This window comes from Oncorhynchus nerka, linkage group LG4 (genome assembly GCF_034236695.1).
Source record: "Oncorhynchus nerka isolate Pitt River linkage group LG4, Oner_Uvic_2.0, whole genome shotgun sequence".
Taxonomy (NCBI): Eukaryota; Metazoa; Chordata; class Actinopteri; order Salmoniformes; family Salmonidae; genus Oncorhynchus; species Oncorhynchus nerka.
Window position 1 is genome coordinate 19,759,847 of NC_088399.1, and position 25,465 is coordinate 19,785,311.

A 25,465-nucleotide genomic window follows, 5' to 3' on the forward strand; every position below is an offset into this window, starting at 1 on the left:
GCGCACACACACACGTACATATACACACACACACACACAAAAACACAATGACACATACTCTTACACAACCTGATCTTAAGTTTTTACGCAGTCCCACACAGACACACTCAAACAAAGTAAACACTTTCACACAGGCTGTGTAAGAAAGCACTTTTTAGGCACTAGGCTCTCTGATACAAGGTAGCCATTTTAGCCTTGAGATTACAATGCACATGTAACTTCACTGATCATTCTTAGGCTGCGTCTGAAAACTTCACTTGCTGTTAAGTCCTTGCTTCCTCAATTCCTCAGAAAGCCAATTAGAGGAGGTCCAAGAGAGGGACATTGGGTCCTCTCCTCCAATGAGCTTTGAGATAAATTGAGGAAACAAGGACGGAGGAAGCAAGCATTTCATGGCTAGTGACGTTTGCTACACTGTGACCATGCCACAAACAAGCACAACAACTTCCATCTAAAAAACAGGGCTATTGTATCATGTATTGCTCTAGATATGATGAACCTTTATAAAGCGACTCTTCTAACACCGTACCCAAACCAACCACACGGGCGCAAATTGAGTTTGTCCCCCCACACCAAACACCATCACAACACGCAGGCTGAAATATCAAAACAAACTCCAATTATATTATTTTGGGTACACATTGAAAGCATTAAACATTTATGGCAATTTAGCTAGCTAGCTTGCAGTTGCTAGCTAATTTGTCCTGGGATATAAACGTGGAGCTGTTATTTTACCTGAAATGCACAAGGTCCTCTACGCCAACAATTAATTTACACATAAAACTGTTAGCCAGATCGTTTGTAGTCATCTCTCCTCCTTCCAGGCTTTTTCTTCTTTGGACTTTATATGACGATTGGCATTTAACTTTCGTAGTTATCACGACGACTGACCAAACTCAGTTCATCTTTCAATCACCCACGTGGGTATAGCCAATGAGGAGATGACACATGGCTATCTGCTTCTATTAACTAATGAGGGCGGCAGGGTAGCCTAGTGGTTAGAGCGTTGGACTAGTAACCGGAAGGTTGCAAGTTCAAATCCCCGAGCTGACAAGGTACAAATCTGTCGTTCTGCCCCTGAACAGGCAGTTAACCCACTGTTCCAAGGCCGTCATTGGAAGTAAGAATATGTTCTTAACTGACTCGCCTAGTTAAATCAAGGTTAAAAAAAATAAAAAATGGTGAGATGACCCGCACCGAGTTCAGTGTCACAAATAGAACTGACTTCTATTTCAGCACTTGGCAAGGTTGGCGTGAGTGTGGGTGCAATAACATGTATGCTTAAATATATTTTTGTGACGCGAGTGGTGTGGGCAGCATATAACAGACCATGTCTGTTAATGACAACTCCAGACATGTTAATGACAACTCCAGACATGATCTGTTAATGACAACTCTAAACATGGTCTGTTAATGACAACTCTAAACATGGTCTGTTAATGACAACTCCAGACATGGTCTGTTAATGACAACTCCAGACATGGTCTGTTAATGACAACTCCAGACATGGTCTGTTAATGACAACTCCAGACATGATCTGTTAATGACAACTCCAGACATGGTCTGTTAATGACAACTCCAGACATGGTCTGTTAATGACAACTCCAAGTTGAAACAGTTTAAAGATGAATGAGTCACCTTATAGGGCTAGCAGTTCAGAGTCAACATAAACTGGGTTCCTTTCCCTGCATCATTCACTGACAACAGAGCTCCCTTCTTAAACATGTGTATGATCCTCTAGACGAAAACACACTCAAACCTTGGGTCTTACTTCTGTGTACGGTCTCGAAGCAGACGACACACACCCGGGCCTCCTTGTCCAGGTACTTTAGCTTGCATCTCCTGTTGCAGCAGATGGCACAGTACACCTGCATCACGGTTGGGAGGACAAACATCAGGCAGGAGACAAACACTACTGCAACACACCACTATACGTACACACAATCTACATGAAGTTATTCATACAATGTTAAGTGTGTGACCCATGTCTTGCCCTAGCATAAAGAAAAGCAGTAAATTATAATAATTGACATAATTGATTGTGCAGCAGGGCTTGGTATTACTACATGTATTTGGTCATTTTGAGTGAAGTTACTTTTATTAATAATCTCTGCTGTCCTGCACCTGACTCCTCTGTACCAGCTACACCCAGGCCATTACAGGTTTGGTTAGCTAAACTAGCAAGTCAGTTTGTTTGGTTAAAAAGGCAACTGGTAAACTTGCTAGCTACTTCAGTGGATGTTGAACACATTTCTACTGAAAAATAAACACATTTCTAGAGGCAAATGCGTTAAATTATAGACATGGTATAAAAAGGGATAATCAATTTGGGGCTCTACACATTCTCCTGAAAGTAATGCAACTCTGTGGAAGGTTAGTTCCACGTCGTTCATTATTTTCCACAGAACACGTAGCCCCCTCGCTGATCATCCCTTCCATATCCTGTAGTACTGCAGTAAGTAGCTTATAGTGTTAATGCCCCTGGGACTCCTGTGTAATGCTGCTTTAAATCAGTGTGGGCTTAGTCACTGGGCTGTTAGGGCCTTAGCTCTGGCTTTAGTCACTGGGTTGTTAGGGCCTTAGCTCTGGCTTTAGTCACTGGGCTGTTAGGGCCTTAGCTCTGGTTTTAGTCACTGGGTTGTTAGGGCCTTAGCTCTGGCTTTAGTCACTGGGTTGTTAGGGCCTTAGCTCTGGCTTTAGTCACTGGGTTGTTAGGGCCTTAGCTCTGGCTTTAGTCACTGGGCTGTTAGGGCCTTAGCTCTGGCTTTAGTCACTGGGTTGTTAGGGCCTTAGCTCTGGCTTTAGTCACTGGGCTGTTAGGGCCTTAGCTCTGGCTTTAGTCACTGGGCTGTTAGGGCCTTAGCTCTGGCTTTAGTCACTGGGCTGTTAGGGCCTTACCTCTGGCTTTAGTCACTGGGTTGTTAGGGCCTTAGCTCTGGCTTTAGTCACTGGGTTGTTAGGGCCTTAGCTCTGGCTTTAGTCACTGGGCTGTTAGGGCCTTAGCTCTGGCTTTAGTCACTGGGCTGTTAGGGCCTTAGCTCTGGCTTTAGTCACTGGGCTGTTAGGGCCTTAGCTCTGGCTTTAGTCACTGGGCTGTTAGGGCCTTAGCTCTGGCTTTAGTCACTGGGCTGTTAGGGCCTTAGCTCTGGCTTTAGTCACTGGGTTGTTAGGGCCTTAGCTCTGGCTTTAGTCACTGGGCTGTTAGGGCCTTAGCTCTGGCTTTAGTCAATGGGCTGTTAGGGCCTTAGCTCTGGCTTTAGTCACTGGGTTGTTAGGGCCTTAGCTCTGGCTTTAGTCACTGGGCTGTTAGGGCCTTAGCTCTGGCTTTAGTCACTGGGCTGTTAGGGCCTTAGCTCTGGCTTTAGTCACTGGGCTGTTAGGGCCTTAGCTCTGGCTTTAGTCACTGGGCTGTTAGGGCCTTAGCTCTGGCTTTAGTCACTGGGCTGTTAGGGCCTTAGCTCTGGCTTTAGTCACTGGGCTGTTAGGGCCTTAGCTCTGGTTTTAGTCACTGGGCTGTTAGGGCCTTAGCTCTGGCTTTAGTCACTGGGCTGTTAGGGCCTTAGCTCTGGTTTTAGTCACTGGGCTGTTAGGGCCTTAGCTCTGGCTTTAGTCACTGGGCTGTTAGGGCCTTAGCTCTGGCTTTAGTCACTGGGCTGTTAGACCTGGCTTCTCAGACCTCAGAGAAGAGGAGATATATAGAGAACATGGAATAAGAATAATTGACATGCCTCTATCTGAGTAAGCTATATATACAGTGGGGCAAAAAAGTATTTAGTCAGCCACCAATTGTGCAAGTTCTCCCACTTAAAAAGATGAGAGAGGCCTGTAATTTTTATCATAGGTACACTGCAACTATGACAGACAAAACTACTATGACAGAGAAAGAAAATCCAGAAAATCCCATTGTAGGATTTTTAATGAATTTATTTGCAAATTATGGTGGAAAATAAGTATTTGGTCAATAACAAAAGTTTACCTCAATACTTTACATTTACATTTACATTTAAGTCATTTAGCAGACGCTCTTATCCAGAGCGACTTACAAATTGGTGCGTTCACCTTAAGACATCCAGTGGAACAGCCACTTTACAATAGTGCATCTAAATCTTTTAAGGGGGGTGAGAAGGATTACTTTATCCTATCCTAGGTATTCCTGAAAGAGGTGGGGTTTCAGGTGTCTCCGGAAGGTGGTGATTGACTCCGCTGTCCTGGCGTCGTGAGGGAGTTTGTTCCACCATTGGGGGGCCAGAGCAGCGAACAGTTTTGACTGGGCTGCGCGGGAACTGTACTTCCTCAGTGGTAGGGAGGCGAGCAGGCCAGAGGTGGATGAACGCAGTGCCCTTGTTTGGGTGTAGGGCCTGATCAGAGCCTGGAGGTACTGAGGTGCCGTTCCCCTCACAGCTCCGTAGGCAAGCACCATGGTCTTGTAGCGGATGCGAGCTTCAACTGGAAGCCAGTGGAGAGAGCGGAGGAGCGGGGTGACGTGAGAGAACTTGGGAAGGTTGAACACCAGACGGGCTGCGGCGTTCTGGATGAGTTGTAGGGGTTTAATGGCACAGGCAGGGAGCCCAGCCAACAGCGAGTTGCAGTAATCCAGACGGGAGATGACAAGTGCCTGGATTAGGACCTGCGCTGCTTCCTGTGTGAGGCAGGGTCGTACTCTGCGGATGTTGTAGAGCATGAACCTACAAGAACGGGCCACCGCCTTGATGTTAGTTGAGAACGACAGGGTGTTGTCCAGGATCACGCCAAGGTTCTTAGCGCTCTGGGAGGAGGACACAATGGAGTTGTCAACCGTGATGGCGAGATCATGGAATGGGCAGTCCTTCCCGGGAGGAAGAGCAGCTCCGTCTTGCCGAGGTTCAGCTTGAGGTGGTGATCCGTCATCCACACTGATATGTCTGCCAGACATGCAGAGATGCGATTCGCCACCTGGTCATCAGAAGGGGGAAAGGAGAAGATTAATTGTGTGTCGTCTGCATAGCAATGATAGGAGAGACCATGTGAGGTTATGACAGAGCCAAGTGACTTGGTGTATAGCGAGAATAGGAGAGGGCCTAGAACAGAGCCCTGGGGGACGCCAGTGGTGAGAGCGCGTGGTGAGGAGACAGATTCTCGCCACGCCACCTGGTAGGAGCGACCTGTCAGGTAGGACGCAATCCAAGCGTGGGCCGCGCCGGAGATGCCCAACTCGGAGAGGGTGGAGAGGAGGATCTGATGGTTCACAGTATCGAAGGCAGCCGATAGGTCTAGAAGGATGAGAGCAGAGGAGAGAGAGTTAGCTTTAGCAGTGCGGAGTGCCTCCGTGATACAGAGAAGAGCAGTCTCAGTTGAATGACTAGTCTTGAAACCTGACTGATTTGGATCAAGAAGGTCATTCTGAGAGAGATAGCGGGAGAGCTGGCCAAGGACGGCACGTTCAAGAGTTTTGGAGAGAAAAGAAAGAAGGGATACTGGTCTGTAGTTGTTGACATCGGAGGGATCGAGTGTAGGTTTTTTCAGAAGGGGTGCAACTCTCGCTCTCTTGAAGACAGAAGGGACGTAGCCAGCGGTCAGGGATGAGTTGATGAGCGAGGTGAGGTAAGGGAGAAGGTCTCCGGAAATGGTCTGGAGAAGAGAGGAGGGAATAGGGTCAAGCGGGCAGGTTGTTGGGCGGCCGGCCGTCACAAGACGCGAGATTTCATCTGGAGAGAGAGGGAGAAAGAGGTCAGAGCACAGGGTAGGGCAGTGTGAGCAGAACCAGCGGTGTCGTTTGACTTAGCAAACGAGGATCGGATGTCGTCGACCTTCTTTTCAAAATGGTTGACGAAGTCATCTGCAGAGAGGGAGGAGGGGGGGGGGAGGGGGAGGAGGATTCAGGAGGGAGGAGAAGGTGGCAAAGAGCTTCCTAGGGTTAGAGGCAGATGCTTGGAATTTAGAGTGGTAGAAAGTGGCTTTAGCAGCAGAGACAGAAGAGGAAAATGTAGAGAGGAGGGAGTGAAAGGATGCCAGGTCCGCAGGGAGGCGAGTTTTCCTCCATTTCCGCTCGGCTGCCCGGAGCCCTGTTCTGTGAGCTCGCAATGAGTCGTTGAGCCACGGAGCAGGAGGGGAGGACCGAGCCGGCCTGGAGGATAGGGGACATAGAGAATCAAGGGATGATTATTATTATTATTACTTTATTATATACCCTTTGTTGGCAATGACAGAGGTCAAACATTTCTGTGAGTCTTCACAACACACTGTTGCTGGCATTTTGGTCCATTCCTCCATGCAGATCTCCTCTAGAGCAGTGATGTTTTGGGGCTGTTGCTGGGCAACACGGACTTTCAACTCCCTCCAAAGATTTTCTATGGGGTTGAGATCTGGAGACTGGCTAGGCCACTCCAGGACCTTGAAATGCTTCTTACGAAGCCACTCCTTTGTTGCCCGGGCGGTGTGTTTGGGATCATTGTCATGCTGAAAGACCCAGCCACGTTTCATCTTCAATGCCCTTGCTGATGGTAGGCTTTGTTACTTTGGTCCCAGCTCTCTGCAGGTCATTCACTAGGTCCCACCGTGTGGTTCTGGGATTTTTGCTCACCGTTCTTGTGATCATTTTGACCCCACGGGGTGAGATCTTGCGTGGAGCCCCAGATCGAGGGAGATTATTAGTGGTCTTGTATGTCTTCCATTTCCTAATAATTGCTCCCACAGTTGATTTCTTCAAACCAAGCTGCTTACCTATTGCAGATTCAATCTTCCCAGCCTGGTGCAGGTCTACACTTTTGTTTCTGGTGTCCTTTGACAGCTCTTTGGTCTTGGCCATAGTGGAGTTTAGAGTGTGACTGTTTGAGGTTGTGGACAGGTGTCTTTTATACTGATAACAAGTTCAAACAGGTGCCATTAATACAGGTATCAAGTGGAGGACAGAGGAGCCCCTTAAAGAAGAAGTTACAGGTCTGTGAGAGCCAGAAATCTTGCTTGTTTGTAGGTGACCAAATACTTATTTTCCACCATAATTTGCAAATAAATTCATTAAAAATCCTACAATGTGATTTTCTGGATTTTTTTTCTCATTTTGTCTGTCATGGTTGAAGTGTACCTATGATGAAAATTACAGGCCTCTCATCTTTTTAAGTGGGAGAACTTGCACAATTGGTGGCTGACTAAATACTTTTTTGCCCCACTGTAGCAGCAGAGGATGGGGGTGTGGTATATAGGCGATATCGTGCCATACTGTGTGATCCAGTGTGACGTATGGAAGCAGGGAACTCCGTGTTGCTTTGTAAACACGAGACTGGAAGTGTTCTCTCTACAAAGAGAAGATAGGTAACAGTCTAGATGAACTGAATCATAGGTAGGTCACTGCTCCACATTGTAACCCACATTTACACTTGAATCCTCTGACTCAGTAAATACAGAAATGTGCTTCATTGGAATTGGCAGTATCGCTGCTGTATTGACGTTAACTGATTGTTTCATTATGTTTCATTGTTTCATTATGAGAGGAAGAGATTTCCCTATTTATTATTTTCTTCAGCTTCCATTCATATTCAGGATCTTTGTGACTGGGTCACACACTTATACTCAACAAAAATATAATCTCAACATGCCACAATTTCTAAGATTTTACAGAGTTACAGTTCATATAAGGAAATCAGTCAATTGAAATACATTCATTAGACCCTAGTCCATGAATTTCACATGATGGTGGACACCACTTCAAATGAATGGATTCGGCTATTTCAGCCACACCTGTTGCTGACAGGTGTATAAAAACGAGCACACAACCATGCAATCTCCATAGATAAACATTGGCAGAAGAATGGCCTTACTGAAGAGCGCAGTGACTTTCAACGTGGTCCTGTCATAAGATGCCACCTTTCCAACAAGTCAGTTCCTCCAATTTCTGCCCCCGGTCAACTGTAAGTGCTGTTATTTTGAAGTGGAATGCCTAGGAGCAACGATGGCTCAGCCGCGAAGTGGTAGGCCACACAAGCTCACAGAACGGGACCGCAGAGTGCTGAAGCGTGTAAAATTGTCTGTCCTCGGTTGCAACACTCACTACCGAGTTCCAAACTGCCTCTGGAAGCAACATCAGCACAAAAACTGTTCGTCGGGAGCTTCATGAAATGGGTTTCAATGGCCAAGCAGCCACACAAGCCTAAGATGACTATGCGCAATGGCAAGCGTCGACTGGAGTGGTGTAAAGCTCGCCACCATTGGACTCCGGAACAGTGGAAATGCGTTGTCCCACTCCTCTTCAATGGCAAGCGTCGGCTGGAGTGGTGTAAAGCTCGCCACCATTGGACTCCGGAACAGTGGAAATGCGTTGTCCCACTCCTCTTCAATGGCAAGCGTCAGCTGGAGTGGTGTAAAGCTTGCCACCATTGGACTCCGGAACAGTGGAAATGCGTTGTCCCACTCCTCTTCAATGGCAAGCGTCGGCTGGAGTGGTGTAAAGCTCGCCACCATTGGACTCCGGAACAGTGGAAATGCGTTGTCCCACTCCTCTTCAATGGCTGTGCGAAGTTGCTGGATATTGGCGGGACCTGGAACACACTGTTGTACACGTCGATCCAGAGCATCCCAAACGTGCTCAATGGGTGACATGTCTGGTGACTATGCAGGCCATGGAAGAACAGTGACATTTTCAGCTCCCAGGAATTGTGTACAGATCCTTGCGACATGGGGCTTTGCATTATCATGCTGAAATTTGAGGTGATGGCGGCGGATGAATGGCACGACAATGGGCCTCAGGAACTTGTCATGGTATCTATGTGCAATCAAATTGCCATTGATAAAATGCAATTGTGTTCATTGTCCGTAGCTTATGCCTGCCCATGCCATAACCCCCACTCAAAACTTGAGACATCTGTGGCATTGTGTTGTTTGACAAAACTGCATATTTTAGAGTGGACTTTCATTGCCCCCAGCACAAGGTGCACCTGTGTAATGATCATGCTGTTTAATCAGCTTCTTGATATGCCATGCCTGTCAGGTGGATGGATTATCTTGCAAAGGTAATATGCAAACAAATTTGTGCACCAAGATTTTTGTGTGTATAAAACATTTCTGGGATATTTGATTTAATCTCAAGAAACATGGGACCAGGACTGGGGCTGGGGCAGTTGGGCAGCTGGGGGCAGTGTCATAATACAGGGAGTTTAGGTCAGGGAGAGAGTGTGGAACTGCATGTTGCATTTATATTTTTGTTCAGTGTATGTTAGAGCTCTTTATTATGTGTTACTATGTAAAAGTATATTTAGCTACTAACACCTAATGTCAATAAAAATGTATATCTTCAAAACACCAAATATGTTATCAACAACAGTGCAAAAGATGACCCTAGAAATGAAGGTAAAGAAAGTCCCTTCATGGCCAGATTTGGGTACGTACCTTCCCACAGGCCCGGCAGTGGTGCCTCCTCCTGGTGAAGGTGAACTTCTGCCAGCAGTTCATACAGTTGGGTGCCTCCGAATCCGGCACCCAGGGGGGCTGCTTGCACCCCAGCCCATCTTCATCCTCCGCCTCCCTCCCCTCTGAGGACCCGCTCCCCTCTCCAGCAGGTTTGCCAGGGTAGGGTGGGGGCTCAGACAGTTCGTCGTACCCCGCACTGCTCACATAGAGCTCAGGCGGGGAGTAACTTGGACAGGGTACACCTTGGTTAGAGGGGTCCTCGGCAGGGTTGGGGCTGGGAGGAGAGGGGCTTTGGTCCACCTCTTCCCCAGTGTCGGTGCGTTCTGTGGGGCTACTGGGCCCTTGGTTCTCCCCCGCTGCTGGAGGTGCTCTGGGTGCTTGACAGTGCAGCTGTTTGGGTCGGGCCCCTCCATAGTAGGGTGGTGGGAGGTTACTGGGACTACAGGGGCTGGAGTCTTTGTGGCTGGGGGGGTCCTGGGAGGGAGCGGAGAGAGCTCGACTCACGTTCCCCTCTGCAGACAAGGTCCTGTCACTCTCCCGGGAGGCCAGCCTCTCCAGCCCTTCCCCTAGGCTCCGGCTGCAGCTCCGCAGCTCCTCCTCCACTAGCCGCTCCTCCAGGTTCCCGTTGAGCTCGGAGAAGCCCTCATCCTGGAGGTTCTCCCTGGGCCTCCCGCAGTCAGGGACCCCATTGTCCTCCTGGCCCTGGGTCTCCCCCCGGAGGAAGGCGTCCAGCTCCTCATCTGTCACAAGCAGCCCGGCCTGGTCGCTCTCCGGCAGGTACTCAAACCCAAACGCAGGTGGGTCCATTGGGTTGGGGCTGGGCTCTGAGGTAGGGGAGGCTGGGCGCTGTGGAGCCCCTGTGACTGGCTGCTGTTCCACTAGGGAGAAGCTGACCTTCAGTGGCCGCTGGGAGACGGTGGGAGCCGAGGCTGCCAGGTGGAAAGGCATGGTGGTTGTCTCTGGGCTCTGTGTGCTAGGTGACTGGACAGGTTTGTTTTCAGGGGCATCATCAGGGTTGGTACAGTCCCCCACAGTCTCAGGGTTCTCTGGGAGAGTAACTTCCTCCTGGACTTCGAAAGCAGACAGGGACTCTGCCTCTAAGGTCTCAGTTAGGCCAGCCTCCCCTCCCTCCCCCCCCATGGCTTCCTCAGGGTTCTTGGAGGCCACCAGGGCCCCACACATGGACACGCCCATGGGCAGGCAGGACAGCGAAAGCTCTGTCTCTGCTGATGGGCTCTCGGCCACACCACCACTGCCGTCCTCAGGGTTAGGTTCCTGTCCAGTGCAGCTCCCAGAGCTCTCTGCTTCAGTCAGCTCAGAGGGCTCCAAAGACCCCTCACCCTCCTCCCTGGCCTCTGTGTCGATATCACACGTGGGAGTGTCCTCTTTTTTGGTGTCTATGGCAACAGGTGGGACACTAGCCTGGTCCTGGTGGGCTGGTGTGATTTTCAGGTGTTGGTTGACGAAGGCCACCTCTGTCGCTTCTCCCTCTCTGTCTCTCTCTTCCTCCGTCTCTCCAGACTCAGAGTTCCTCAGTGAGGGGGGCCTCTCCACAGCAGCAGGGAGAATCACATCCAGCAGACTGAGAGTGGCAGAGTAACCACCAGAGTCCAGCCCCAGCAGCCCCTCCCCTCCCCCGGCAGCCTCCCTCCCCTCAGTCCTCCCAAGGCCGGGACAAAGACCTGCTGAGGAGTCCTCAGGCAGTGCCACCAAGGGGCAGGTGAAGTCCACCAGAAGCTCCTCCTCCAACCGTCTCTCCACCACATCCAGCTCACTGAAGGCGTCGTGGCTGTTGGCCCGGAGGAGGAGGTGGGCTGAGCCTGTGTCACTGACCAGGTCACACACAGGCTTCAGGGCCCGCTTGGGGAAGGGTGGCGCACAGCTCTTAGCAGCCCCCCGGCCGTCCACAGAGGAGAGCAGGTCAACCCCCATGAGAGGCTGTCCCTTGGCCTCGCAATCTCCAGGACTGGGGCTGGGACAGTCGGGGCAGCTGGGGGCAGTGCCATAGTGCAGGGAGTTTAGGTCAAGGAGAGAGTGCGGAACTGGAACTGTGGAGGTTTCCGGAAGGAAACCCTGGGGGCCCAGAGAGTGGCCGGGATACGCGGGAGGTGACAGAGAGACTGATCTGTAGTTGTGCTCATCTGGTCGGAAGGGAAAGAGAGATTTATCCGTTAAACAATTCTGTCGTTAATATCTCAGCAGAACATGTGAGCAACATGTTTTAAGTTAGCAACTACAAAGTAGAATGTGCACCACATGTACAAGTATCAACTAGTTTAAAAACAATATTCATTTTTCAGTTCAAGGTGCAATATGCAGAATTCGCTCCACCATTTCCTGGTTGTTAAAATTCGAATAGTTTGCCTTATTTGAGTTCATGTGACAAAACAAGCAATGTTTAGCGTAGAGAATCATTGTACCATCTAAACCGCTGTGAAATATATTTTCAATACCCAGAAATATTGTATTTTTAGCTGTTTGAAGCTGGTGTACAAACCCAAAGTAAAAGACGCAAAAACAAAACTTTAGAATGGGAAGCATAGAAATAGGGCACATAGAACATATCTACTGCGTCTTAGACTTGCTTTCAATGCGAATGACATATCTATAACTCACATTTCTATGTAAAGTTGGTCAGGTCATCCAAAAAGTTACATTTTGCAGCTTTAACACCACACCCTCCCAACCCACATAGAGAAAATAAAAATAAATATATGCTATCAATGGGGTTTTTCATAGTAACCACATCTAACCTGTATTGAGCTCAAAGTCATCCAGAAGCTTGTCCAGGTCACATACAGCAGCCTTGAAGAAGTTGTCCATGCTAGGCTGTTGGCGGGAGAGAGACTCCACTCACTACTTCACCTCCTGAAAGTAGAACAAAATAAAGTATTGTTATCTGTTATCTATTGGTCTTATGTGGACTGGGCGAATGCATTTCAATCAACATTTCGGTTTCCATTTCAGTTTCCAAGTCAGTGTACAAATGTTGTAATTAGTTAGGTATAGCTTAGGTATAAACCGAAGCCTTCATCCACAGTTTCCACTCCTCAGACAGGTTGATGAATTAATAACATATCAATTGTTGACCAAACAGCATCTCAACGTTCTCCAGCTATGTGTTATTGTGTACTTCAGACTCTGACCCCTGCTCTCCATGTTTATGGAGAAATCTAATTCAAGATCTACTATTAGGGAAGATACCAAGGGAAAGAATAGCCCCATAGGGTGTCACAATAAACAAGTCTGTCACAAGTTTACAGCAGCCTCATCAGTTTAAGGACACAAAGGAATTTTACAATGCTTTATGTGTATTGCACCAACTATTTGGTGTGGAAATGTGACTAGGGCAACCCTTAATGTGAGAAAACAGCCAGCTAGTCATTGTAGATGTATACAAATGTTGAAATCGTAGCAACAAATGGATACCAATCATGAATTATACACCATTTATTCAACTACGTGACAAAGACACTATCCACTTTATATTTCTACATAATTTGAAGGAGTTTTTTGGTGGTTTCTGTACTTTTGACATTTTTGGCAACCTTTACTCCACTACATTCCAAAGAAAATATATACTTTTCAAATGCTTAGCAGGACAGGAAAATGGTACAATTTTACGCACTTATCAAGAGAACATCCCTGGTCATCTACTGCGTCTGATCTGGAGGACTTACTAAACACAAATGCTTTGTTTGTAAATGATGTCGGAGTGTTGGAGTGTGCCCATGGTTATCTGTAAATTCAAATAACATTTATGTTCTATTAATGTTCTGTATTATGTCATGTTTCATGTTTTGTGTTGGACCCCAGAAAGAGTAGCTACTGCTTTTCATCAGTTATTCTGCGCTCTGGCACACTCAGACGAGACTGCTCTGAAATCGGAGTAGATAGCCAGAGTGAATTTATGTCCATTATGTCCATATTTCCGACAGATGTGGCCGCCTCACTTCGCGTTCCTAGGAAACTATGCAGTATTTAGTTTTTTTACATGCTATTTCTTACATTGGTACCCCAGGTAATCTCTAATCTGCTTTTGCAACAGCTCATGAGGATCATAATAAAATATCACCAATAAGAACAAGAAAATCATGCTTTCTGGTTTGCTTAATATAAAGAATTCGAAATGATTTATTATTTTTATATTTATAATTTTGATACTTAAGTATATTTGAGCCTTTACTATTACTTTTGATATTTAAAAGCAGATACTTTTAGACTCACTCAAATATATTGAACAACAGTGGTCTAGGGCCACTGCTTCGCATTGCTAGCTGTGCCACCAGACTCTGGGTTCGCGCCCAGGCTCTGTCGCAGCCGGCCGTGACCGGGAGGTCCATGGGGCGACGCACAATTGGCCTAGCGTCATCCGTTTTAGGGAGGGTTTGGCCGGTAGGGATATCCTTGTCTCATCACGCACTAGCGACTCCTGTGGCGGGCCGGGTGCAGTGCACGCTAACCAGGTCGCCAGGTGCACGGTGTTCCTCCAACACATTGGTGCGGCTGGCTTCCGGGTTGGATGCGCGCTGTGTTAAGAAGCAGTGCGGCTTGGTTGTGTTGTGTTTCGGAGGACGCATGGCTTTCGACCTTCGTCTCTCCTGAGACCGTACGGGAGTTGTAGCGATGAGACAAGATAGTAACTACTAACAATTGGATACCACCAAATTGGGGAGAAAAGGGGATAAACATTTTTTAAATTAATAAATTGTCTTAATAAAAAAAGAAGATATATATATATATATTGAACAAATATAAATGCAACATGTGACAATTTAAATGATTTTACAGTTTATAAAAGGAAATCAGTCAATTTAAATACATTAATTAGGCCCTAATCTATGGATTTCACATGACTGGGCAGGGATGCAGCCATGGGTGGGCCTGCGAGGCCATAGGCCCACCCACTGGATAGTCAGCCCAGCCAACCAGAATGAGTATTTCCACACAAAAGGGCTTTATTACAGACAAAAATATGCATCAGTTTCATCAGCTGTCCGGGTGGCTGGTCTCAGACGATCCTGCAGGTGAAGAAGCTGGATGTGGAGGTCCTGGGCTGGTATGGTTACATGTGGTCTGCGCTAAAGATGCCGGTTGGACGTACCATGTCTCTAAAACGAGGGCTTATGGTAAAGAAATAAACATAACATTCTCTGGCAACAGCTCTGGTGGACATTCTTGCAGTCATGCCAATTGCACACTTACGCCTGCCCATACCATAACCCCCATTTAAAACATGAGACATCTGTGACATTGTTTCACAAAACTGCACATTTTAGGGTGGTCTTTTATTGTCCCCAGCACAAGGTGCATCTGTGCGTATGGAACATTTCTGGGATCTTTTATTTCAGTTCCTGAAACATGGGATCAACACTTTAGATGATGCGTTTATATTTTTGTTCAGTATAGTATTTTACTGGGTGACTTTCACTTGAGTCATTTTCTATTATGTATCTTTACTTTTACCCAAGTATGACAATTGTGTACTTTTTCCACCACTACCTATTGTGTACATATGTTGTACTACTATGAATACTACTAGGGATGTCAAACGTTCAGTGTTTGTCTATTGTTGTGACCTAGATGAAGATCAGATCAAATGTTATGACCAATTTATGCAGAAATCCAGGTATTTCCAAAGGGTTCACATACTTTTTCTTACCACTGTAAGGAGGAAATCATCACATTTGCAGCATGAATGGAGAATGTTTTAGGTACAAACCGGTTCATGGGGGATACAAGTGTATTGTCAGCTGAAGACAATAGCTGTGTTCGAATACCCATACTAAAAATTAGTTCATATTAGTGTACTGTAAATGAATGGTATCCTTTCAGTTGAGCATACTAGCGCTACGCCTGTCTACCGGAAGTTGATTATCTTGCTATGCAACCACTTGCTAGCTTGTTAGCATAACAAATGACTAGATAGACATTTTTTTGTGATTGTAAATTCTTACATTCAGAGCGTTGTCAGATTGTACATTTGTAAATTCTGAGCGTTTCCCCTCTCAGAGCGTTCAGAGCGTACACTGGCGGAGGAGTAGGGTTGATCCGAGCGTTCTGACAATCACAAGGCAGTCAAGCACACAAGCTAACTGGCAAGCTACTTCCAGACACAAATGAGAGAACACCTCACTCTGACCATTTTACTCGCCATAGCAGAGCTGGTTAGGCTGTTTTCATGTTATCTACAGCATTGGTGACTAACTGTGCTGCTGACAGAAGCACAGTTAAGGCAAAACACAGAATCCGCTTTGGGAAAGTCGTATTCCTGGTCGAAATGATGGTGAGTTGACGTTGCTCTTATATTCAGTAGTTCCTCCCGACTGTATGTAATGAAACCTAAGATTACCTGGGGTACCAATGTAAGAAATAACATGTAAAAAAACTAAATACTGCATAGTTTCCTAGGAACGCGAAGCGAGGCGGCCATCTCTGTCGGAAATATGGACATAATGGACATAAATTCACTCTGGCTATCTACTCCGATTTCAGAGCACTCTCGTCTGAGTGTGCCAGAGCGCAGAATAACTGATGAATTTACCAACGCTCAACTTCCGTTTAATATGGCCGGTGTCCGTAAACGTCTGCAGCACAGCCGGCAACACTAAACAACGATGCCGTAAAAGGGGCAAACAAAGCGTTCTTCTGGTCAGGCTCCGGAGACGGGCACATCGCGCACCACTCCCTAGCATACTACTCGCCAATGTCCAGTCTCTTGACAACAAGGTTGATGAAATCCGAGCAAGGGTAGCATTCCAGAGGGACATCAGAGACTGTAATGTTCTTTGCTTCACGGAACTCAAGTCCTTCTGTTCACCTGACTTAGAATTCCTCACAATCAAATGTCGACCTCATTATGTACCAAGGGAATTCTCTTCGATTATAATCACAGCCGTATATATTCCCCCCCAAGCAGACACATCGATGGCCCTGAACTAACTTTATTTGACTCTAGGCTAATCTGAAAACATGACTCCCTAAATTCTATCAGCATATCGATTGTGCTACCAGGGCTGGTAAAACCCTGGATCATTGTTATTCTAACTTCCGCGACGCATATAAGGCCCTCTCCTGCCCTCCTTTTGGAAAAGCTGACCACGACTCCATTTTGTTGCTTCCAGCCTACAGACAGGAGTTCATTAGAAGGTGCATCGGCGATGCTATACCCACAGCAACGATTAAAACATTCCCAAACCAGAAACCGTGGATTGATGGCAGCATTCACGCGAAACTGAAAGCGCAAACCACTGCTTTTAACCAGGGCAAGGTGACCGGAAACTTGACCAAATACAAACAGTGTAGCTATTCCCTCTGCAAGGCAATCAAACAAACAAGTGTCAGTATAGAGACAAAGTAGTCGCAATTCAACGGCTCAGACACAAGAGGTATGTGGCAGGGTCTACAGTCAATCACGGATTACAAAAAGAAACCAGCCCCATCGCGACCAGGATGTCTTGCTCCCAGACAGACTAAATAACTTTTTTACTCGCTTTGAGGACAATACAGTGCCACGGCCCACTACCAAAACCTTCGGGCTCTCCTTCACTGCAGCCGACATGAGTAAAACATTTAAACGTATTAACCCTCGCAAGGCTGCAGGCCCAGACGGCATCCCCAGCCGCGTCCTCAGAGCATGCACAGACCAGCTGGCTGGTGTGTTTATGGACATATTCAATCAATACTTATCCCAGTCTGTTGTTCCCACATGCTTCAAGGGGGCCACCATTGTTCCTGTTCCCAAGAAAGCTAAGGTAACTGAGCTAAACGACTACCGCCCCGTAGCACTCACTTCCGTCATCATGAAGTGCTTTGAGAGACTAGTCAAGGACCATATCACCTTCACCCTACCTGACACCCTAGACCCACTCCAATTTGCTTACCGCCCCAATAGGTCCACCGATTACGCAATCGCAACCACACTGCACACTGCCCTAACCCATCTGGACAAGAAGAATACCTATGTGAGAATGCTGTTCATCGACTACAGCTCAGCATTTAACACCATAGTACCCTCCAAGCTCGTCATCAAGCTCAAGACCAGTGGTAGGCTTGATTACCAACAACGACGAGACGGCCTACAGGGAGGAGGTGAGGGCCCTTGGAGTGTGGTGTCAGGAAAATAACCTCACACACAACGTCAACAAAACAAAGGAGATGATTGTGGATTTCAGGAAACTGCAGAGGGAGCACCCCCCTATCCACATCGAAGGGACAGTAGTGGAGAGATTGGTAAGTTTTAAGTTCCTCGGCGTACATATCACGGACAAACTGAATTGGTCCACCCACACAGACAGCGTCGTGAAGAAGGCACAGCAGCGCCTCTTCAACCTCAGGAGGCTGAATAAATTTGGCTTGTCATCAAAAGCACTCACAGAATTCTACAGATGCACAATCGAGAGCATCCTGTCGGGCTGTATCACCCCTGGTACGGCAACTGCTCCGCCCACAACCGTAAGGCTCTCCAGAGGGTAGTGAGGTCTGCACAACGCATCACCGGGGGCAAACTACCTGCCCTCCAGGACACCTACACCACCAGATGTCACAGGAAGGACATAAAGATCATCAAGGACAACAACCACCCGAGCCACTGCCTGTTCACCCCGCAATCATCCAGAAGGCGAGGTCAGTACAGGTGCATCAAAGCAGGGACCGAGAGACTCAAAAACAGCTTCTATCTCAACGCCATCAGACTGTTAAACAGCCATCACTAACATTGAGTGGCTGCTGCCAACATACTGACTCAACTCCAGCCACTTTAATAATGGAAATTGATGTAAATTGATGTAAAAATGTATCACTAGCCACTTTAAACAATACCACTTAATATAATGTTTACATACCCTACATTACTCATCTCATATGTACTGTAATCTATACCATCTACTGTATCTTGCCTATGCCGTTCTGTACCATCACTCATTCATATATCTTTATGTACATATTCTTTATCTCTTTACACTTGTGTGTATAAGGTAGTAGTTGTGGAATTGTTAGGTTAGATTACTCGTTGGTTATTACTGCATTGCCGGAACTATAAGCACAAGCATTTCGCAACACTCGCATTAACATCTGCTAACCATGTGTATGTGACAAATAAAATTTGATTTGACTATACCACTTAGCTTAGGATGACGTGAATAATCAAATCAATAAACGTTGGGCAGTTAGTTAGCATTTGGTTAATACACTGGCAAGTTCAATATATTAGTAGCCAACTAATGAGGTAGCTAACTAACATATCTACTGCTGTAATGATATGCGGTTCGTAAAGATAGCGTAGCCAACACATTGTGAGCCAACAAAACGTGTTGTGTAATTTATTTGAAAAGTCATTAGTTTATTACATTGCTCGACATTTTCTTAACATTTGTCAAAATTAAAAGCAATGAATTTGTATCTGCTCTTGTCGGACTGTATATTTTCCTCCTCAAATCTGAAAACAGTGTGAAGCCACGCACATTTTCTGAAGAATTTCATTATGGGCCTTAAAAGTACAGAAAGTGTCCTCTGAGTGAATTCTTCGTATTTTGTAGAATGTAGTACAGCTGGGAACTTTTGGTATACTAACTATCCATACTATGACCAATAAGTATACTACATACTCAATTTACATCACAAATCGTATGGGTAGTGTGGTTGAACACAGCTAATGTGATTGGACGTATGATGAAACGACTCAATATCGCCATCTGCTGGTCTTTGGGCTATATCATGACTAACGATCAGCTAGCTAGCTTACTATTAGCCATCTATTTATGCTGCTAGTATCCATGGTGACCAAAATGTCCTAATCATGACAATGGGTAAATAGTAATACTAGGGCTACAATCCAAAAGACACCCTCATCCACTTATGCCCTTGGGGGAATCCCCGTCGCCATCTTGGAGGGTGGTGCAAATGATTAGCTAAGCAAGGGAAGTTTGCAATGTCAGCCCCTCAGTCCTCGTTTTTAGGCGTATATTAATAATGATATATTTAATATAAGTAGACATACACTCATAATTGACTGTAGCGCATATAAAAACACCCACAAGCTACGGGTGGCTGAGAACACAATCATCGCGGGATGAACGAGTGACGAGTTTCCGGCCAAGTGTGGTCCATTTAAAAATCATTCATACCTCGCCCTGAAAGTGTATACTCGTCAGACGTCATCAGAAGTGTCCACTTAATTTGAGGGTGTGTCTTTTAAGTGTTTGGACCAGAACCTAGGTTATATCTAGAGGTGGTATGGCTTTGCTCAATTAGCTAGCAATTCATCTCCCAGTTGTTAACTAGAACGCCAGGTAATGTTAGCTGGCTAGTCCGATAACGTTAGTTAACTAGTCCGTTAGCTATAAATTAACTAGCTAATGTTAGCGAGCTAGCTAAACAGTTTGACATTACCTACTGACATTACCTGAAACACACATCACTGTTATCAAGTCATCACTATCGTGCATCATCATCCGTGAATATCATAAAGCGGAGGGCAGACAGGTTACATTAGCTTAGTTAACACTAGCCGGATAGCCAATGCAATTTGTCTATATTTACAGTCAACAATCAATTTTCTGTGTCATTACCGGAAGATTCATCATTTAGCCTTCCAACCGTTTTACGATTCTTCTGGTTATAACGAAGAAGGTGTGTCTACTCTTGATTGCATCCTCTTTGCCCTTTTGTTATTCCTGAAGTTTTTAAAGCTCAGTGCAGTTTTTACTCCGGCGTCCATTTTGGATCTATCCACCGGTGGAATCGGTTACCATAGCCACAAAGTCAACATTGGCTATCGTAAAAATTGATTGAAACTAAAATTAGATTTTGGTCTTAATTTGAAGTTAAGGTTAGGCATAATGTTAGTAGTTTCGTTATGGTTCACATTTTAAGAAGCGAAATTGTAGGAATAGGCGGGGTTTGTGGCTGTGGTAACTAGTGACGACCGGTGAAATCGCAACCTTCCTTAATTAAAGTGAGCGCACCTATTTTGCTTTGTTTACTTGGGGCAAAGCAGTCGGTCACCTTTGGTAGTGGGTGACTAGGCAAGCACATTACCTGGCTGAAGGAGCCCAGACCTATGCCGAGTTTACATGCTGTCGGAATGAGTTCCCAATGGGAAATTTCACTTGAATGACCCTTTTAGTGAGAATTAAAAGTGGGGAAGTGAGAAAATCAAGCCGAGTTGTGAAGTTTCACCACTGATTTTTTACATTTTCAACCAAAATATGACTGCAAATCCGTTTTGGACAATTACTAACCTATCAATATGTATAATTTAGCTAGTATGGCCATTGTCAATGTTAAGCAAGCTAGTTAACTTTATTAGTAAATCATTTTGTTAGCTAAAGTCTTAGGCTATTGGTTGAATAATTGTTCGGAGTTTAATAACGCATGAACACAATCATGTCGCATTTACGACTTCCCAGTTGCCCAATTCCAACAAGCGCGTGAAGCCAGCACTATTGATACACATAAACTCACTTTATGTTGGAGGTAGTGTTTCCAACTTACTACTTCCATCTATTTAGCCCTGTCAGATACGTGATCAAGGGGCTGTAGGTAGAGGTTAAGGCAGTCACAATGTTGTCGTCGCCCTGAACTACCTCATCTGACTAATCAAATCAAGGGTTACTGCTTAGACCTTGCCAGATCTTACAACGCCTGGATAGGTACTTTACCTATCAACTAACAACATCATACGTTATAGCAATCTGTCAGTTGATGAAATATGCCTGCATTCATAACAACTTGGAACTCGGAAATCTCTGACTTCAGTGCGTTCAAGACTACTGGGAACTCTGGAAAAAATAGCTCCAACTGGGAAAAATCGTTTTGAACAGCCATCCAACTTGGAATTCCAACTCAGTAACTCGGGCCTCTTGCTAGAGCTCCGACTTCCCGACCTGAAGATCACTAACGTCATGATTTGACCTCGTATATTTCTGAGTTCCCAGTTGTCTTGAACGCACCAACATTCCATTAAGACTCAGTGCAGTCGATGAAACAGTCACACAGTTGATTACGTAGGACGCAACCATTGGCCGCCCATCCTTTTTTGCCAGAGGAAGCAGGAAGGGAAGGGATTAACTGTGGAGGAGTTTGTGGTCCAAACGAATGTGAAATCATTGTGACTTCCTAACAAGCATTATATTACACTCTCTCTAAAGTGATCCTAAGACTAATTAAGCAGACACATTGGTCCGTACTATTAATGTTATTTAAATGTATTTTTGAAATGTACTGTTTCATAGTTTTAGATTCAGCTACCAGTGTTTATCATAATCAGTTGAAGAATGAAAAGAGTGTTAAAGAATCTAAAAGAAGATTAATTGAGAACTGCTCAATTAGATGGAATGTTAGCCACAAAGTTAACCACTTGGCTTGTACTATTCCTTTTTTTAAGGAGTGGAAATTGTCATTTTATTTAACAGATAGGACAGTGGAGAAAAGACAGGAATGCAACTCACAAGGGCAGTGGGTCAGATTCAAACCCACATCGACCCCCCTGGTATACATGGGTCAGCAGCGGCACCAACTGCTGGACCTCACAAGCCACTGCTATTTTAACTTTATTGCCAATATATCTCAGATTAGCATCACTGGGTTACATTTGGCGTGGTTTGTTTGACCAGATGGTATTGGAGTGAGATGTGGGTTTATTTTTAAATGTGTTTATACTATAGGCTGTCTCCACTGCAGGTTTTGACTTGAGGTTGCATCTCTGCATCCGTTGGCCTCCTTATCCCCGCCTTAATCCCAGAGTGGGAGGTGACAGCCAGAATGTGTCTGGTTGTAAATTCACTACATACTGATGTGAGACAGGTGATGGTCACTTTTATGGGCCCCAGAGAGTCGGACTAAGATGGCTTTTGCGTGGAGTGTCTGGGGTCATGGGGAGCTCAAGTGGCTGTTTATGGCACCCTCTACTCTGTCTGGGATATTACAATTGCTATACAATGTAGCTTAGAGACAGCCATGATACAGAAAAACCAGGCCAAAGTAAGCTAATGCTGCCACATCTTGTTTGGAAACAACAAAGAAGCATCACTTTAATTTCACAATCATATTTCTTACGACATTAAATATTCAGTTTACCTTTATGGCTGTCTAATGTCCATTGCCATGTTCCCTCAAGATATAGTCCTGTTTGTGGGGTGGATTGCAGGACTAAACAGCCGTGGTGTGAAAGCCGTTGAATTCAGTGTCCCAGAGAAAACAGCTGCTGCCCAGTATTCAAGGCTATTACTACAACAGCTGCCAAACTCAGGAGACTACCTCAAGTTTTACTATGTAAAGATCCTTGAGCTCTGGAAAAGCACTATATAAATCCAATCAGTTAGGTCTATTATTCTTAGTCTTATTTTTAACTCTTTCATGGACAGACAGGACCATCTTTCCTCAAACAAATGGCCTTCTATCAAATAATCTACATAACACACATTCAGAAATACTTTTGGACTCCTTTGTGTTTCTCAGTGTATTTTGGACTCCTTTGCTGTCACTTGCATTCACTTCCTTTCAGGGCTGAACTGGAGGAATCTCCTCTCTGACCCCAGTTACCCGGGCAGCTGCTACTCAAACAACTTAAAACCTGTTAACCTGTTGTAACCTGTGTCTATATAAGGCCATATCCTCTAGCATACAGCTCAAATGGCAGCTGATCACGTTCAATATTCTCTATTAGGGTGGGTTCTAAAGCAATCCCCAGTCTCCAGATTGTGCTGTGATGCTGTATGTATTTCTGACACCCAGTACTTCCATGACCATTAAGGAAGTTGCTGTTGGGCTTGTAAATTATGTTGTTATTGTTTACATCTTGTACTTCATCAAGTAGCATCCCACTGGGCACAAACGTCAGTTCAACGATTTAGGTTCAAAGTTGGTTGAAAAAAAGACTACATTCACTTACGTTAATTACTTTTTAAAATCCAATCAGTTTTCCACATTGATTCAACATCATCACATACAGTATCATTTTTTGGTTGAAATTACATGGAAACAAATGCATCCCAGGTTATTTTCACATGCAAATAGCTTTTTCAATCAATGATACTGTATATCTGTAGTGCCTAATGAATTAGAAAGATTACATTTTAAAAGATGATTTTAAAATAAACATAATTGTTGTCTAAAGTGACCTATGACAACAAAAACATGGCGTATTAGGTTTTTCAATTGTGATAAGGTAAGAGAGTGGTACATGAAGGTACAAGTAAGTTACTGTTTAAGTCAGAAGTTTACATACACTTAGGTTGGAGTCATTAAAACTTGTTTTTCAACCACTCCACAAATTTCTTGTTAACAAACTATAGTTTTGTCAGGTTAGGACATCTACTTTGAGCATGACACAAGTCATTTTTCTAACAATTGTTTACAGACAGATTATTTCACTTATAATTCACTGTATCACAATTCCATTGGGTCAGAAGTTTACATACACTAAGTTGACTGTGCCATTAAACAGCTTGGAAAATTCCAGAAAATGATGTCATGGCTTTAGAAGCTTCTGATTGGCTAATTGTAGGTGTACCTGTGGGTGTATTTCAAGGCCTACCTTCAAACTCAGTGCCTCTTTGCTTGAAAATGAAAAGAAATCAGCCAAGACCTCATAAAAAAATTGTAGACCTCCACAAGTCTGGTTCATCCTTGGGAGCAATTTCCAAACATCTGAAGGTACCACATTCATCTGTACAAACAATAGTTCGCAAGTATAAACACCATGGGACCACGCAGCGTCATACCGCTCAAGAAGGAGATGCGTTCTGTCTCCTAGAGATGAATGTACTTTGGTGCAAAAAGTGCAAATCAATCTCAGAACAACAGCAAAGGACCTTGTGAAGATGCGGGAGGAAACAGGTACAAAAGTATTTATATCCACAGTAAAATGAGTCCGATATCTATCTAACCTGAAAGGCCGCTCAGCAAGGAAGAAGCCACTGCTCCAAAACCAACATTAAAAAATCCAGACAACGGTTTGCAACTGCACATGGGGACAAAGATTGTACTTTTTGGAGAAATGTCCTCTGGTCTGATGAAACACAAATATAACTGTTTGGCCATAATGACCATTGTTATGTTTTGAGGAAAAAGGGGGAGGCTTGCAAGCCGGAGAACACCATCCCAACCGTGAAGCACGGGGGTGGCAGCATCATGTTGTGGGGGTGCTCTGCTGCAGGAGGGACTGGTGCATTTCACAAAATAGATGGCATCATGAGGGGGGAACATTTTGTGGATATATCTCAAGACATCAGTCAGGAAGTTAAAGCTTGGTCACAAATGGGTCTTCCAAATGGACAATGACCCCAAGCATACTTCCAAAGTTGTGGCGAAATGTCTTAAGGACAACAAGGTCAAGGTATTGGAGTGGCCATCACAAAGCCCTGACCTCTTCCCCATAGAAAATTTGTGGCCAGAACTGAAAAAGCATGTGCAAGCAAGGAGGCCTACAAACCTGACTCAGTTGCACCAGCTCCGTCAGGAGGAATGAGCCAAAATTCACCCAACTTATTGTGGGAAGCTTGTGGAAGGCTACCTGAAACGTTTGACCCAAGTTAAACAATGTAAAGGCAATGCTACCAAATACTAATTGAGTGTATGTTAACTTCTGACCCGCTGTGAATGTGATGAAAGAAATAACAGCTGAAATAAATCATTCTCTCTACTATTATTCTGACATTTCATATTCTTAAAATAAAGTGGTGATCCTAACTGACCTAAAACAGGGAATATTTACTAGGATTATATGTCAGAAATGGTGAAAAACTCAGTTCAAACGTATTTGGCTAAGGTGTATGTCAACTTCCTACATCAACTGTATATTCTTCTAAACCAAAAGGGGTATATTTATTAGTTGGACACTTAAGTTCATAATATATAGCCATTGATTCTGGAAGAACACATTGTATAAATGCCTCATGAGCTTTGTTCAACTGTCTAACCCATCAGAACCCAAAATGTAAGCTTGTTTTATGGCTTTGTTTGTAAACAATGCAATTGCAAACAAACACTGTATAGGCTCAATACATGGTTAAAACTATCATTTTAATATCATAGATCGTCAGTCCTTGCATCCATAGCCCTGTCTATGCATTTGTTGGTTAAGACA

At 45.0% G+C, this 25,465-nt stretch overlaps 1 protein-coding gene across 3 annotated transcripts in view; it reads right to left on the reverse strand.

The window, feature by feature from the left end:
- LOC115120146 (zinc finger FYVE domain-containing protein 16-like) overlaps nt 1-20,245 on the reverse strand; it is a 38,444-nt gene extending 18,199 nt beyond the window's left edge. Inside the window, exons 1-4 of one of the 3 annotated variants that reach the window (XM_029649056.2) lie at nt 19,947-20,245; nt 12,132-12,246; nt 9,358-11,519; nt 1,760-1,868 (exon numbers count right to left, since the gene is read on the reverse strand). In XM_029649056.2, coding sequence (XP_029504916.1) covers nt 1,760-1,868; nt 9,358-11,519; nt 12,132-12,201 — 2,341 coding nt within the window. In that variant the 5' untranslated portion in view covers nt 12,202-12,246; nt 19,947-20,245. The remainder of the gene's footprint in view (nt 1-1,759; nt 1,869-9,357; nt 11,520-12,131; nt 12,247-19,946) is intronic. The other 2 variants (XM_029649048.2, XM_029649039.2) reach the window with 2 other exon arrangements.
- Nucleotides 20,246-25,465: the final 5,220 nt, after the last annotated feature.